This window comes from Rhinichthys klamathensis, unplaced genomic scaffold (assembly GCF_029890125.1).
Source record: "Rhinichthys klamathensis goyatoka isolate OS25496 unplaced genomic scaffold, OSU_Roscu_1.1 h1tg000168l_1, whole genome shotgun sequence".
In the NCBI taxonomy this organism is placed as follows: Eukaryota; Metazoa; Chordata; class Actinopteri; order Cypriniformes; family Leuciscidae; genus Rhinichthys; species Rhinichthys klamathensis.
Window position 1 is genome coordinate 590378 of NW_026606699.1, and position 12354 is coordinate 602731.

Here is a 12354-nt window from a genome sequence, read left to right on the forward strand (position 1 = left end):
CATCCTGCCTGTTATTGTCCAGTCAGTGACGTTACATCGACAGGTGTTTCCTGTCTCATCAGTGTCCCGTGACCTCCTGACATCCTGCTTTTTGTGTTTGTAACTGGGAACGGTGGAATTGAACTTGCGACCAGCGATAGTCTCACCAACCAAACCAAAAACAACATGCTGACATTGTTTACTCCATCACACTGTCCACACTAATTTGGTTTGGTTTCTATTAATCCAGAAACTGATGCTTCATGTGTTCTAAAAGTTTAATGACTGTCACTGTGTGATTTGTCGCAGGACTCGGAGTCGTTGGACCACTGTATTCAGAGTACACTATCTGCACTGTACCCTCCGTTCAGCGTGAGCGCGGTGACCGTGTTGTGGCAGCTCTTCAGCGTGGTGGAGAGACAGTACCGCGGCGACGGCCTGCGCTGTTTCATTGACTTCCTGCTGCCCGCCAAGAGAATCCTGCAGATAATAAAGGAGGAGGCCTGTGTGAGTACCCTCAGTTTCATTAGATGCATTTTGACAGAAGCATTTCAAAGTAAAAGAAAACGCTGGGTGAAAAAGTAACGTAATCAGATTACTTTTTTCAAGTAAAGTAGCATATTACTTTTATATTTAAAACAAAATTGTCGTAGTTACTTTTTCAAATAAGTACAGTATGTAAGTTACTTTGTTTTCCCATGTGTTGACTGACATCTCTACTGTCCTCATGTTGAGAGAAATCGTGAGGCGTTTTGTAGTTCTAGACTAAATGTGAGCATGCATTTACTCATCGCATTTACTCATTGCACAAAAACAGATTCAGTATTCCTCAAAATGAATAAACACAGTAAAATGCAAACTCAAAATATTGCGCAAACTTGCAATAATTAAATATGTTAAATACAAATATACTTTATGTATTTAATCTCACTTTATCAACCAATGTCTTTGCTGCTGACCTTCGATGATCCAATTCATCCAACCATTTGGTGTGAAATGGCCTTTACATTTGCATTTTTGTTAAAAAAGATACAAGCAAGGCCAGTACAGGTGAGGAAAAAGTAACGCAAAAGTAACATAACACTTTATTTTCCATCAAAAAGTAACACAATTAGATATTGGGCCCTATCTTGCACCTGGCGCAAATGACTTTGTACACTGACGCATGTATCATTCCTATTTTGCACCCGCGCAAAGCAGGCTTTTCCCTCCACAGACGCACGTCGGTAAACTAGGGAATGAACTTGCGCTCCCTGGGCGGGTCTTCGCAAAAAGGAGGCGTGTTTCGGCGCAAACATTCCCTAGTGCTATTTTGCAGTTCCAGAAAACAATTGCGCCACTGACCAGAAAAAAACTTGTCTAAAGTCAGTGGCGCGTTGCGCGTTGTTCATAATGCTATTTTAAGCGCGCATGCTTGGCCATAATGTAGCGGGTGCACAGTGCGCATACACTTTGATTCTCTCATCAACACAGATGCAGCAGTTTTTATTTTTGCAAATCATACATTATAACAAGGAAAAATATTAACACATGAGGGAAATCATTGTGGTGTCCATGAAGATGTAAAAAAATTTTTGTTTTTTTTCCTCCCACGCCTGTTTAACCGACGCTGATTTGGGTGGGTTTCTCCCATCCCCATACAACGTCACTTCTCTGTCTTACACGGTCCTGACAAGAACGTCGGTCTCCTCGGCTGTGAACCGCTCCTGGCGCGCGCCGGGTAAATCCGCCGTTATAATAGCAATCCGCCATGCAACATGCGCACCTGCTCTTAAAGGGTATGTTGGATGACGCTCTGATTGGTTTATTTCACGTTACGCCCAAACCACACCTATGAATAATGAAGCTATTTCAGACCAACCCCTTTTAAACTTGCGTCGGGCGCAAGAGTCATTTATCTCGCCGGTTAAATAGCAACAGCGCCCAAGACCCGCCCACAAAGTTACTTTATACTTGCGTTTAAGATCGTTAAAATAGGGCCCATTTAAGTTTTAGAGATTTTAAAAGTAACTTTCAAGTTGCCTGCTAATACAGAATATTTGTCATTTTAATAAGAGACCTAATTATACAAAGCTACTTAGGGGATGTTCACACAGTATTCGCTTTATTAATAAATATATATATATATGTATATATGTTAACTTAATATATATATAATATATATATTAACATATATATATGTTAATATATATATAATATATATATTAACAATGTATGTTTATGTGTATATATATACAGTATATATATATATACACACACATTTGAAGTGGATCAAAAAAGTTCATCAAAGTTGTCCTTGGACAAGAACGGGTATCGGGTATTCAAAATTCATGTATAACTTTAATGAAAGGTTTTGATCCACTTCAAATGTTGACTACTGTGTGTATACACACACACACACACACACACACACACATTAACATGCATACATTAACAAATTATTATATATTTGTTATATTTTATTATTATAGTGTTTTTTTGGGGTTTTTTTTTAATTGGACCTGCATAAAAATTTGCCATGCATCATGCATTCTTTAAACTCGATTTTGTGCATTAGCTGGCTAGCCATTCATTCGCTGATTATTTTACTGCTGACAGTCTCCGCTATAGATGATGTTGTTGTTGAACTCAGTAGCGCTGCAGCTAAACATGTTCAATCCATTTAAATTCTCTCAGAGACAAATACTGCGAGAGTGGGAACATGAGAGGGAGGATGAATGCTTCAGGCTGAAAGAGGGTTCAGTATTACTGTGAAAAACAGCCCAAACAGAGAGTGTTGTGAGCTGACTGGGGTGAACTTGGCAAAGAGGATCAGGCTGAAATGAAAGACTTGCTCAGGGAGGCTTTGTATTTCTGCAGGTTAGCGCTGTGTGAGCACATACCTGAAACCTTATGCTCCTGTATTAATTATCAAGGGCACTCAGCAGTCTCATTTAACTCTGGCATGATCTTTGAGGGAGTCATTTTATGTTCTAGATCAGTCATCATTTTTGCAGTTATGTTGGCTTATGCAGAAATTTCACTTTTCAATATTTTCTAATTGCATTGTTGTAGTTCATTGCATTTTTGTATTTAATGATTGCAAACTGCAAATAACTAAAAATGGTTGCTTATGCATGCCTGTAAATCTATTGTATCTGATGAATTTGTTCTTTTTATTTTGCACAGCTGCGATTCAAAGGCCTGTTGCTGTACCACGAGGGATGGCCGCTCTGTTTACATGAGAAGGTGGTTCTGCAACTCGCACCACTTCATAAAGTACGTCTGCGGCAGGGAGATTTCTACCTGCAGGTGGTTCCTTTAGGTCGCAAGACTGCCAAACTGGTCATAAAATGCCTGTCAGGGAGCGGGCAAGCCATCGCAGAGATCCCTGTGGCCGAGAGCATGTACGGCAGCATTTTTACACCGGACTTCCTGCAGAATGTAACGCGTGAGCGCAACTTGCAGCCTCTCCAGAACTGCCTCCTCAGTACCGGCACCGTGGTTTACCGCACACCCTGGAAGAACGTGGTGAATCCTTTATTTGTGACCAGCACCGCTGACGCCATCATGCAGGCGCGGAGCGGTGGAGCGACCCTGCGCGGTCAGCTAAGCACATGCAGCACTCACGGATCCACGGGAACACTCAGTTCAAGAGACTCTCTGGGCGGCGAGTCCACCGTGTCGGAGCCCGTTCTGAGTCGCAGCCTTACGGATATGGGCATCGGCTCCCTGCGCTCAGAGGATTCGCCCTTGCAAAAGAGTCCCAGCACGGATCAGGGATGCATTCGAGGTAGAATCGGACACAAAATGCTCTCGTTCAGCACGGACCTTAGTAATCCCGGCCTTCGGAAGCGTCACCCTAGAGACTCGACAACCTTCGAGTCACGCCGGCTTTTCCGCAAGTCCTACATGGAGGCGCTGCAGAACCCAATGAACCTCGGCTCCAGCTCTGAGTCCATTCTGGAGGAGGGAACGGAGTCGACTCCTGGCTCCGTCTCAAAGGAACCGATCACACGGAGGATCTGTGCCCGTGGATGGTTGGGAGGAGATGAATCCCGCAACGGTTCTCCCGCCATAAATCCCTCCAAGAACACTGAGCTCAGTCCGGACGAGAGACGCTCCAAATCTCTCGAACGTACCCATAAGGCCTTGCAGGTTAAAGGTCACCGTGCGCGCTCGTCCTCCGGCGGCTCTGGCAACGGCCTTCCCAAGAAACTTATGAATGGCTATGCTTTCCGTTTCGGAAAACTGGACTTGGAGGCGGCCTTTCCTGGCATTGAGAAACGGAGCAACAAAGAGTCCTCAGGTACAAATTTATTGTCAACTCTTTTATAAAAAAACAACATGTCTTAACTAGTGGTCAACCAATATATCACCAAGGCCGTTATTTGCCAATTTTTAATCGTTTGCATAAACGTTTTTCTGTTTGGCCCATAAGTTTCAGAAGCGGTCGACTTTTAACTTGATACTGCTGAGAACCCATTGTGTGAGCGCAGACGCACACCTAGATAACAAAAAGTGTTCTAAAATGTTTTGCTAATGTTTTCATTAAGTTATGAGATGTTCTCTGAACTTTCAAAACATCCAGTTTTTTAAATGTTTTTTTTTTTTTTGGTTATGTAAACATTATGGGAACATTACTTTTTAATGTTCTCTGAACATACTGAAAAAGAGTGGTAACATTTAAAAAACTTTAAACAAATGTTTCAGAAAAAGACGTTCCATGACCGATCTATAAATATTGTTTTTATGTTAACATGTTGAGAACATTATTAAAGACCACTTACTGGAAGAACGTTTGTTCATAACTTTGAGAGAACCTTACCATAACAATTTGTACCAAACATGTTTCCTGTAAGCTGAGCTAGGCCTTCAATAGTTTACCTTCTTTATTTAACAGTTCTGTCTAATATTTGCAAATATCTATACTTTATTAGACTTTCGTTCATCTTCGGAACACAAATGAAGATTTTTTTGATGAAATCTGAGAGCTTTCTGTCTCTCCATTGACAGCTACGCAACTACCACTGACGCTTCAGAAAGTTTATAAGATCGTAAAACGAATCCATATGAATTCAGCAGTTTAGTCCAAATTTTCTGAAGAGACAGGATCACTTAATATGATGAACAGATTGAATTTAGGCTTTTATTCACCTATAAACATTATCAGCTAACATAAACAGAAGCTCAACCGAACCTGCTTGACACGCGAGAACAAACCTCTTCCTGAAGCTCAAACGTGCTGCGTAACACGAGAATGAACCTCATTGGCTCTTGCTGAAGCTCAAACGTGCTGCGTAACATGAGAATGAACCTCATTGGCTCTTGCTGAAGCTCAAACGTGCTGCGTAACACAAGGATGAACCTCATTGGTTCTTGCTGAAGCTCAATCGTGCTGCGTAACACGAGAATGAACCTCATTGGTTCTCACAGAAGTTAAAACGTGCTGCGTAACACGAGAATGAACCTCATTGGTTCTCACAGAAGTTCAAACGTGCTGCGTAACACAAGGATGAACCTCATTGGTTCTTGCTGAAGCTCAAACGTGCTGCGTAACACGAGAATTAACCTCATTGGTTCTTGCAGAAGCTCAAACGTGCTGCGTAACACGAGGATGAACCTCATTGGTTCTTGCAGAAGCTCAAACGTGCTGCGTAACACAAGGATGAACCTCATTGGTTCTTGCAGAAGCTCAAACGTGCTGCGTAACACAAGGATGAACCTCATTGGTTCTTGCAGAAGCTGAAACGTGCTGCGTAACACGAGGATGAACCTCATTGGCTCTTGCTGAAGCTGAAACGTGCTGCGTAACACAAGGATGAACCTCATTGGTTCTTGCAGAAGCTGAAACGTGCTGCGTAACACGAGGATGAACCTCATTGGCTCTTGCTGAAGCTGAAACGTGCTGCGTAACACGAGGATGAACCTCATTGGTTCTTGCAGAAGCTGAAACGTGCTGCGTAAAACGAGGATGAACCTCATTGGTTCTCGCTGAAGTTCAAACGTGCTGCGTAACACGAGGATGAACCTCATTGGCTCTTGCTGAAGCTCAAACGTGCTGCGTAACACGAGGATGAACCTCATTGGCTCTTGCTGAAGCTCAAACGTGCTGCGTAACACGAGGATGAACCTCATTGGCTCTTGCTGAAGCTCAAACGTGCTGCGTAACACGAGAATGAACCTCATTGGCTCTTGCTGAAGCTCAAACGTGCTGCGTAACACGAGAATGAACCTCATTGGCTCTTGCTGAAGCTCAAACGTGCTGCGTAACACGAGGATGAACCTCATTGGCTCTTGCTGAAGCTCAAACGTGCTGCGTAACACGAGAATGAACCTCATTGGTTCTTGCAGAAGCTCAAACGTGCTGCGTAACACAAGGATGAACCTCATTGGTTCTTGCAGAAGCTCAAACGTGCTGCGTAACACGAGGATGAACCTCATTGGCTCTTGCTGAAGCTGAAACGTGCTGCGTAAAACGAGAATGAACCTCATTGGTTCTCGCTGAAGTTCAAACGTGCTGCGTAACACGAGGATGAACCTCATTGGTTCTTGCAGAAGCTCAAACGTGCTGCGTAAAACGAGGATGAACCTCATTGGTTCTCGCTGAAGTTCAAACGTGCTGCGTAACACGAGAATGAACCTCATTGGCTCTTGCTGAAGCTCAAACGTGCTGAGTAAAACGAGGATGAACCTCATTGGTTCTCGCTGAAGCTCAAACGTGCTGCGTAACACGAGAATGAACCTCATTGGCTCTTGCTGAAGCTCAAACGTGCTGCGTAACACGAGGATGAACCTCATTGGTTCTTGCAGAAGTTAAAACGTGCTGCGTAACACGAGAATGAACCTCATTGGCTCTTGCTGAAGCTCAAACGTGCTGTGTAACACGAGAATGAACCTCATTGGTTCTTGCAGAAGCTCAAACGTGCTGCGTAACACGAGGATGAACCTCATTGGCTCTTACTGAAGCTCAAACGTGCTGCGTAACACGAGGATGAACCTCATTGGCTCTTGCTGAAGCTCAAACGTGCTGTGTAACACGAGAATGAACCTCATTGGTTCTTGCAGAAGCTCAAACGTGCTGCGTAACACGAGAACGAACCTCATTGGTTCTTGCAGAAGCTCAAACGTGCTGCGTAACACGAGAATGAACCTCATTGGCTCTTGCTGAAGCTCAAACGTGCTGCGTAACACGAGAATGAACCTCATTGGTTCTTGCAGAAGCTCAAACGTGCTGCGTAACACGAGGATGAACCTCATTGGCTCTTGCTGAAGCTCAAACGTGCTGCGTAACACGAGAATGAACCTCATTGGTTCTTGCTGAAGCTCAAACGTGCTGCGTAACACGAGGATGAACCTCATTGGCTCTTGCTGAAGCTCAAACTGATGCGTAACACGAGAATGAACCTCATTGGTTCTTGCTGAAGCTCAAACGTGCTGCGTAACACGAGAATGAACCTCATTGGTTCTTGCTGAAGCTCAAACGTGCTGCGTAACACGAGGATGAACCTCATTGGCTCTTGCTGAAGCTCAAACGTGCTGCGTAACACGAGGATAAACCTCATTGGTTCTTGCTGAAGCTCAAACTGATGCGTAACACGAGGATGAACCTCATTGGTTCTTGCTGAAGCTCAAACGTGCTGCGTAACACGAGAATGAACCTCATTGGTTCTCGCTGAAGCTCAAACTGATGCGTAACACGAGAATGAACCTCATTGGTTCTTGTTGAAGCTCAAACGTGCTGCGTAACACGAGGATGAACCTCATTGGTTCTCGTTGAAGCTCAAACTGATGCGTAACACGAGAATGAACCTCATTGGTTCTTGTTGAAGCTCAAACGTGCTGCGTAACACGAGGATGAACCTCATTGGTTCTTGCTGAAGCTCAAACTGATGCGTAACACAAGAATGAACCTCATTGGTTCTTGCTGAAGCTCAAACTGATGCGTAACACGAGAATGAACCTCATTGGTTCTTGCTGAAGCTCAAACTGATGCGTAACACGAGAATGAACCTCATTGGTTCTTGCTGAAGCTCAAACGTGCTGCGTAACACGAGAATGAACCTCATTGGTTCTTGCTGAAGCTCAAACGTGCTGCGTGACACAAGGATGAACCTCATTGGTTCTCGCTGAAGCTCAAACGTGCTGCGTAACACGAGGATGAACCTCATTGGTTCTCGCTGAAGTTCAAACGTGCTGCGTAACACTAGGATGAACCTAATTGGTTCTTGCTGAAGCTCAAACGTGCTGCGTAACACGAGGATGAACCTCATTGGTTCTTGCTGAAGCTCAAACGTGCTGCGTAACACGAGGATGAACCTCATTGGTTCTCGCTGAAGTTCAAACGTGCTGCGTAACACGAGGATGAACCTCATTGGTTCTCGCTGAAGTTCAAACGTGCTGCGTAACACGAGGATGAACCTCATTGGTTCTTGTTGAAGCTCAAACGTGCTGCGTAACACGAGGATGAACCTCATTGGTTCTTGCTGAAGCTCAAACGTGCTGCGTAACACGAGGATGAACCTCATTGGTTCTTGCTGAAGCTCAAACGTGCTGCGTAACACGAGAATGAACCTCATTGGTTCTTGTTGAAGCTCAAACGTGCTGCGTAACACGAGGATGAACCTCATTGGTTCTTGCTGAAGCTCAAACTGATGCGTAACACGAGAATGAACCTCATTGGTTCTTGTTGAAGCTCAAACGTGCTGCGTAACACGAGGATGAACCTCATTGGTTCTTGCTGAAGCTCAAACGTGCTGCGTAACACAAGGATGAACCTCATTGGTTCTTGCTGAAGCTCAAACGTGCTGCGTAACACGAGAACGAACCTCATTGGTTCTTGCAGAAGTTCAAACGTGCTGCGTAACACGAGGATGAACCTCATTGGTTCTTGCTGAAGCTCAAACGTGCTGCGTAACACGAGAATGAACCTCATTGGTTCTTGCTGAAGCTCAAACGTGCTGCGTAACACAAGAATGAACCTCATTGGTTCTTGCTGAAGCTCAAACATGCTGCGTAACACGAGGATGAACCTCATTGGTTCTTGCTGAAGCTCAAACGTGCTGCGTAACACGAGAACGAACCTCATTGGTTCTTGCAGAAGCTCAAACGTGCTGCGTAACACGAGGATGAACCTCATTGGTTCTTGCTGAAGCTCAAACGTGCTGCGTAACACGAGGATAAACCTCATTGGTTCTTGCTGAAGCTCAAACGTGCTGCGTAACACGAGAATGAACCTCATTGCTTCTTGCAGAAAGTCAAACGTGCTGCGTAACACGAGAATGAACCTCATTGGCTCTTGCTGAAGCTCAAACGTGCTGCGTAATACGAGAATGAACCTCATTGGTTCTTGCTGAAGCTCAAACGTGCTGCGTAATACGAGAATGAACCTCATTGGTTCTTGCTGAAGCTCAAACGTGCTGCGTAACACGAGGATAAACCTCATTGGCTCTTGCTGAAGCTCAAACGTGCTGCGTAACACGAGAATGAACCTCATTGGCTCTTGCTGAAGCTCAAACGTGCTGCGTAACACGAGAATGAACCTCATTGGTTCTCGCACGTCAAACGAACATGCTTGAGCTTCTGTTTACCACAACTGATGTGTGAGTTGATGAATGTGAATAGAAGACTAAATTCAATCTGTTCATCATATAAAGCGATCGAGTCTCTTCAGGAAATTTTGACTAAACCGCTCAATTCACATGGATTAGTTTTATGATCTCTTTATGAACTTTCTGAAGCGTCAGTGGTAGTTGCGTAGCTGTCAATGGAGGGACAGAAAGCTCTCAGATTTCATCAAAAAGATCTTCATTTGTGTTCTGAAGATGAATGAAAGTCTTACGGGTTTGATGACATCCGGGTAAGTAATTAATGGCCGAATTTCTTTTGTGAAGTATCCCTTTAAACACTTGCAGAGAAAGCCCCATCTACACACTCTTCTGATTTGCTGTGATTTGTGATTGATTTTGCCGTATCACGTGTGTAAAGAAAGATTGTCTGTCGCTGGAATCTAATTGGCATTGGGTTTAGTCAGGAGGACACACCTTGTTTGTGCTTCTTTACCATCAGTATGAACTCTTATTTCTTCAGTGCTGTGTACTCATACCAACAAGCTTCCCTTATCAAATCATGTCGCCTGAGGCCTTGAAAGCTTCTGGTTCCAGACAGTTGTTCTATTGTGCTCCGGTGTGTAATTATCACCTGCAGCAGAACGCGGGACCGTCAACGGGCTCATCTGTGAGTAGATTATCAGAGGAGACAGCTTGTCATTCCTTCCACTTGATTTTATGGCTTGCGACTGGCTGCATGTGAGGACTAATAGCGCGTGTGTTTAGGAATGTTTCAGCGGCCCTGCCCTGCTTGTCTTTCTGATGTGTTTGCTGTAATGTGCAGCCATGATGGACCCCAAAGGCACGATACTGCACTGAAGGCTTTACACTGCTTTATTTAGCTCTTCCTGCTATTGAGTGCTTGAAAGAAAGAGGGTTTTGCCCTCCGTCTAGTGCTTCAGGCCAGGAGTGTTTTTGGGGTCTATCCGCAGGAAATCCCAAACTGTTCGGCATTCTTACGAATTCGGGTCACTTCGTGTCAAAGGGTTACACCACGTCCTAACTGTCACAAGAAGATGCATTTATGAGCAAAACCCCTATATTTTCTTTTTTTGCTAGGTTTTTGCCCTAACTCACTGTGCCAAATGGCATATATATATATATATATATATATATTTATATTTATATATATATTTATACATACAGTAGTCAACATTTGAAGTGGATCAAAACCTTTCATCAAAGTTATACATGAATTTTGAACAATATCCGTTCTTGTCTTAGGACAACTTTGAACTTTTTTGATCCACTTTTGTATATATATATATATATATATATATATATATATAATATCAATACTTATATTTTATTATATAAAATAAAAATATATTATAGTTTTATTTAATATTGTTTTTATAATAATAATAATGCGTTTTATTTAAAAGCGCCTCTCATGACACCCAAGGTCACCTTACAAGCAAAAATAATACAAAAGTAAGTAACAATAAACAAGACAACACCACATAATACAACCACACACGCACATTAAAATACAAGCTCAATAAAGAACACGTCATAAAAAGGCCTGAATAAAAAGGTGAGACTTGAGATCATAATAATAATTTATTAATAAGGGAATAAGATAATTGTTTATTAATTATTATTATTATTACAATAATCTCTGTCAATCTCTAAATGGCTTACTATCATAAGACGGTTTATCAGCCTGAATGGTATATGGTCTCTAACTACTTTGCTTTGCCCTTTTGCTTTTAGTGTAAGGATGAAATATGGCTTTTCACATCAAGTCTGGTTAGAAAATGGCTTTAGAAGTGAGTTCATTCTCTATGGCTCTCACACACAGAGTGGTTTAGGTAAATTCCCATCTGGGATCTCTGGCTCTCTTTCCCACACATGAAAATCCGAGCCATTGAGTCTGGGCATGAAGCCACAGCGGATCCGATGACCACCTGAGGGAGGATCTCTGTGCCGCTTACCTGCGCTGATGTTAAGCTCACATCCAGATGGCTCGCTCCGTCATAATGGGAAGCATTGTGTCCCGTCGGGCTCGTGGAGATGCTGAAGAGAGGCTTAAAGAGTGAAGCCCATCTCTACGTAATATCTGTTCTGTTACAAAGCCCGAGCGAAGCAAGGGTCAGCTCAGACTTTGTTCGGAAAACAAATGCCAATGACTTTGAGGCTGGATCAGATTACGGGTGATGTGGTTTTGCCTGGCCTTTGGGATTCCATTAGGTCTCTGGTGATTATAACCTGGTTCCCATGATGCCGCAGAGCTCGTCCATCTCTCAGAGACGTACGCAAAGTCAACCAAATGTTGTTGGCACAGCAGCTTTTGAACAGTGTTGGTAAGTGCATAACTAAAAGCAACGACACTACTAACTTGTTTTAGCTTTCCTCGCAACAACCTACATTTTCCAACTTGTAGCGGTGCACAACTTTACAGCCGAGCAAACTGAAAGAAACTCGTGTAGCATTGGGGAAATCCTGATTCATTCCAGTGAATCAGTTCATTCAGATGATTCATACAAATGAACGGATTCAACAAAGTGTATTTGCAACACATTTTGCACAGAAATTGCTTGTAAATTTCACAAGTTTGAAGAAAGACTGAAATCGTATTTTCTTTTAAAAGCTACTCCAATAATCTTTGTTTTATTTACAATTCCAAAAATTGTAAAAAAAAAAAAAAAAAAAAAGATAAATAATTAACAGTGTAATGTTTAGTTTAATGCTGCTGCTTATCACGTTTTCAGATGAGTTTATAAATTATTCCGTTTTTTTTTATTGCAGTAAATGTAATTATATCTGGTATTTTAATAAGTTTATC

At 42.8% G+C, this 12354-nt stretch overlaps 1 protein-coding gene across 3 annotated transcripts in view; it reads left to right on the forward strand.

Moving 5' to 3' along the window:
* zgc:158766 (uncharacterized protein LOC100009641 homolog) overlaps positions 1-12354 on the forward strand; it is a 54079-nt gene that overhangs the window by 6518 nt on the left and 35207 nt on the right. For all 3 annotated transcript variants that reach the window (XM_056259441.1, XM_056259442.1, XM_056259443.1), the window contains exons 2-3: positions 289-486; positions 3148-4267. In XM_056259441.1, coding sequence (XP_056115416.1) covers positions 289-486; positions 3148-4267 — 1318 coding nt within the window. The remainder of the gene's footprint in view (positions 1-288; positions 487-3147; positions 4268-12354) is intronic.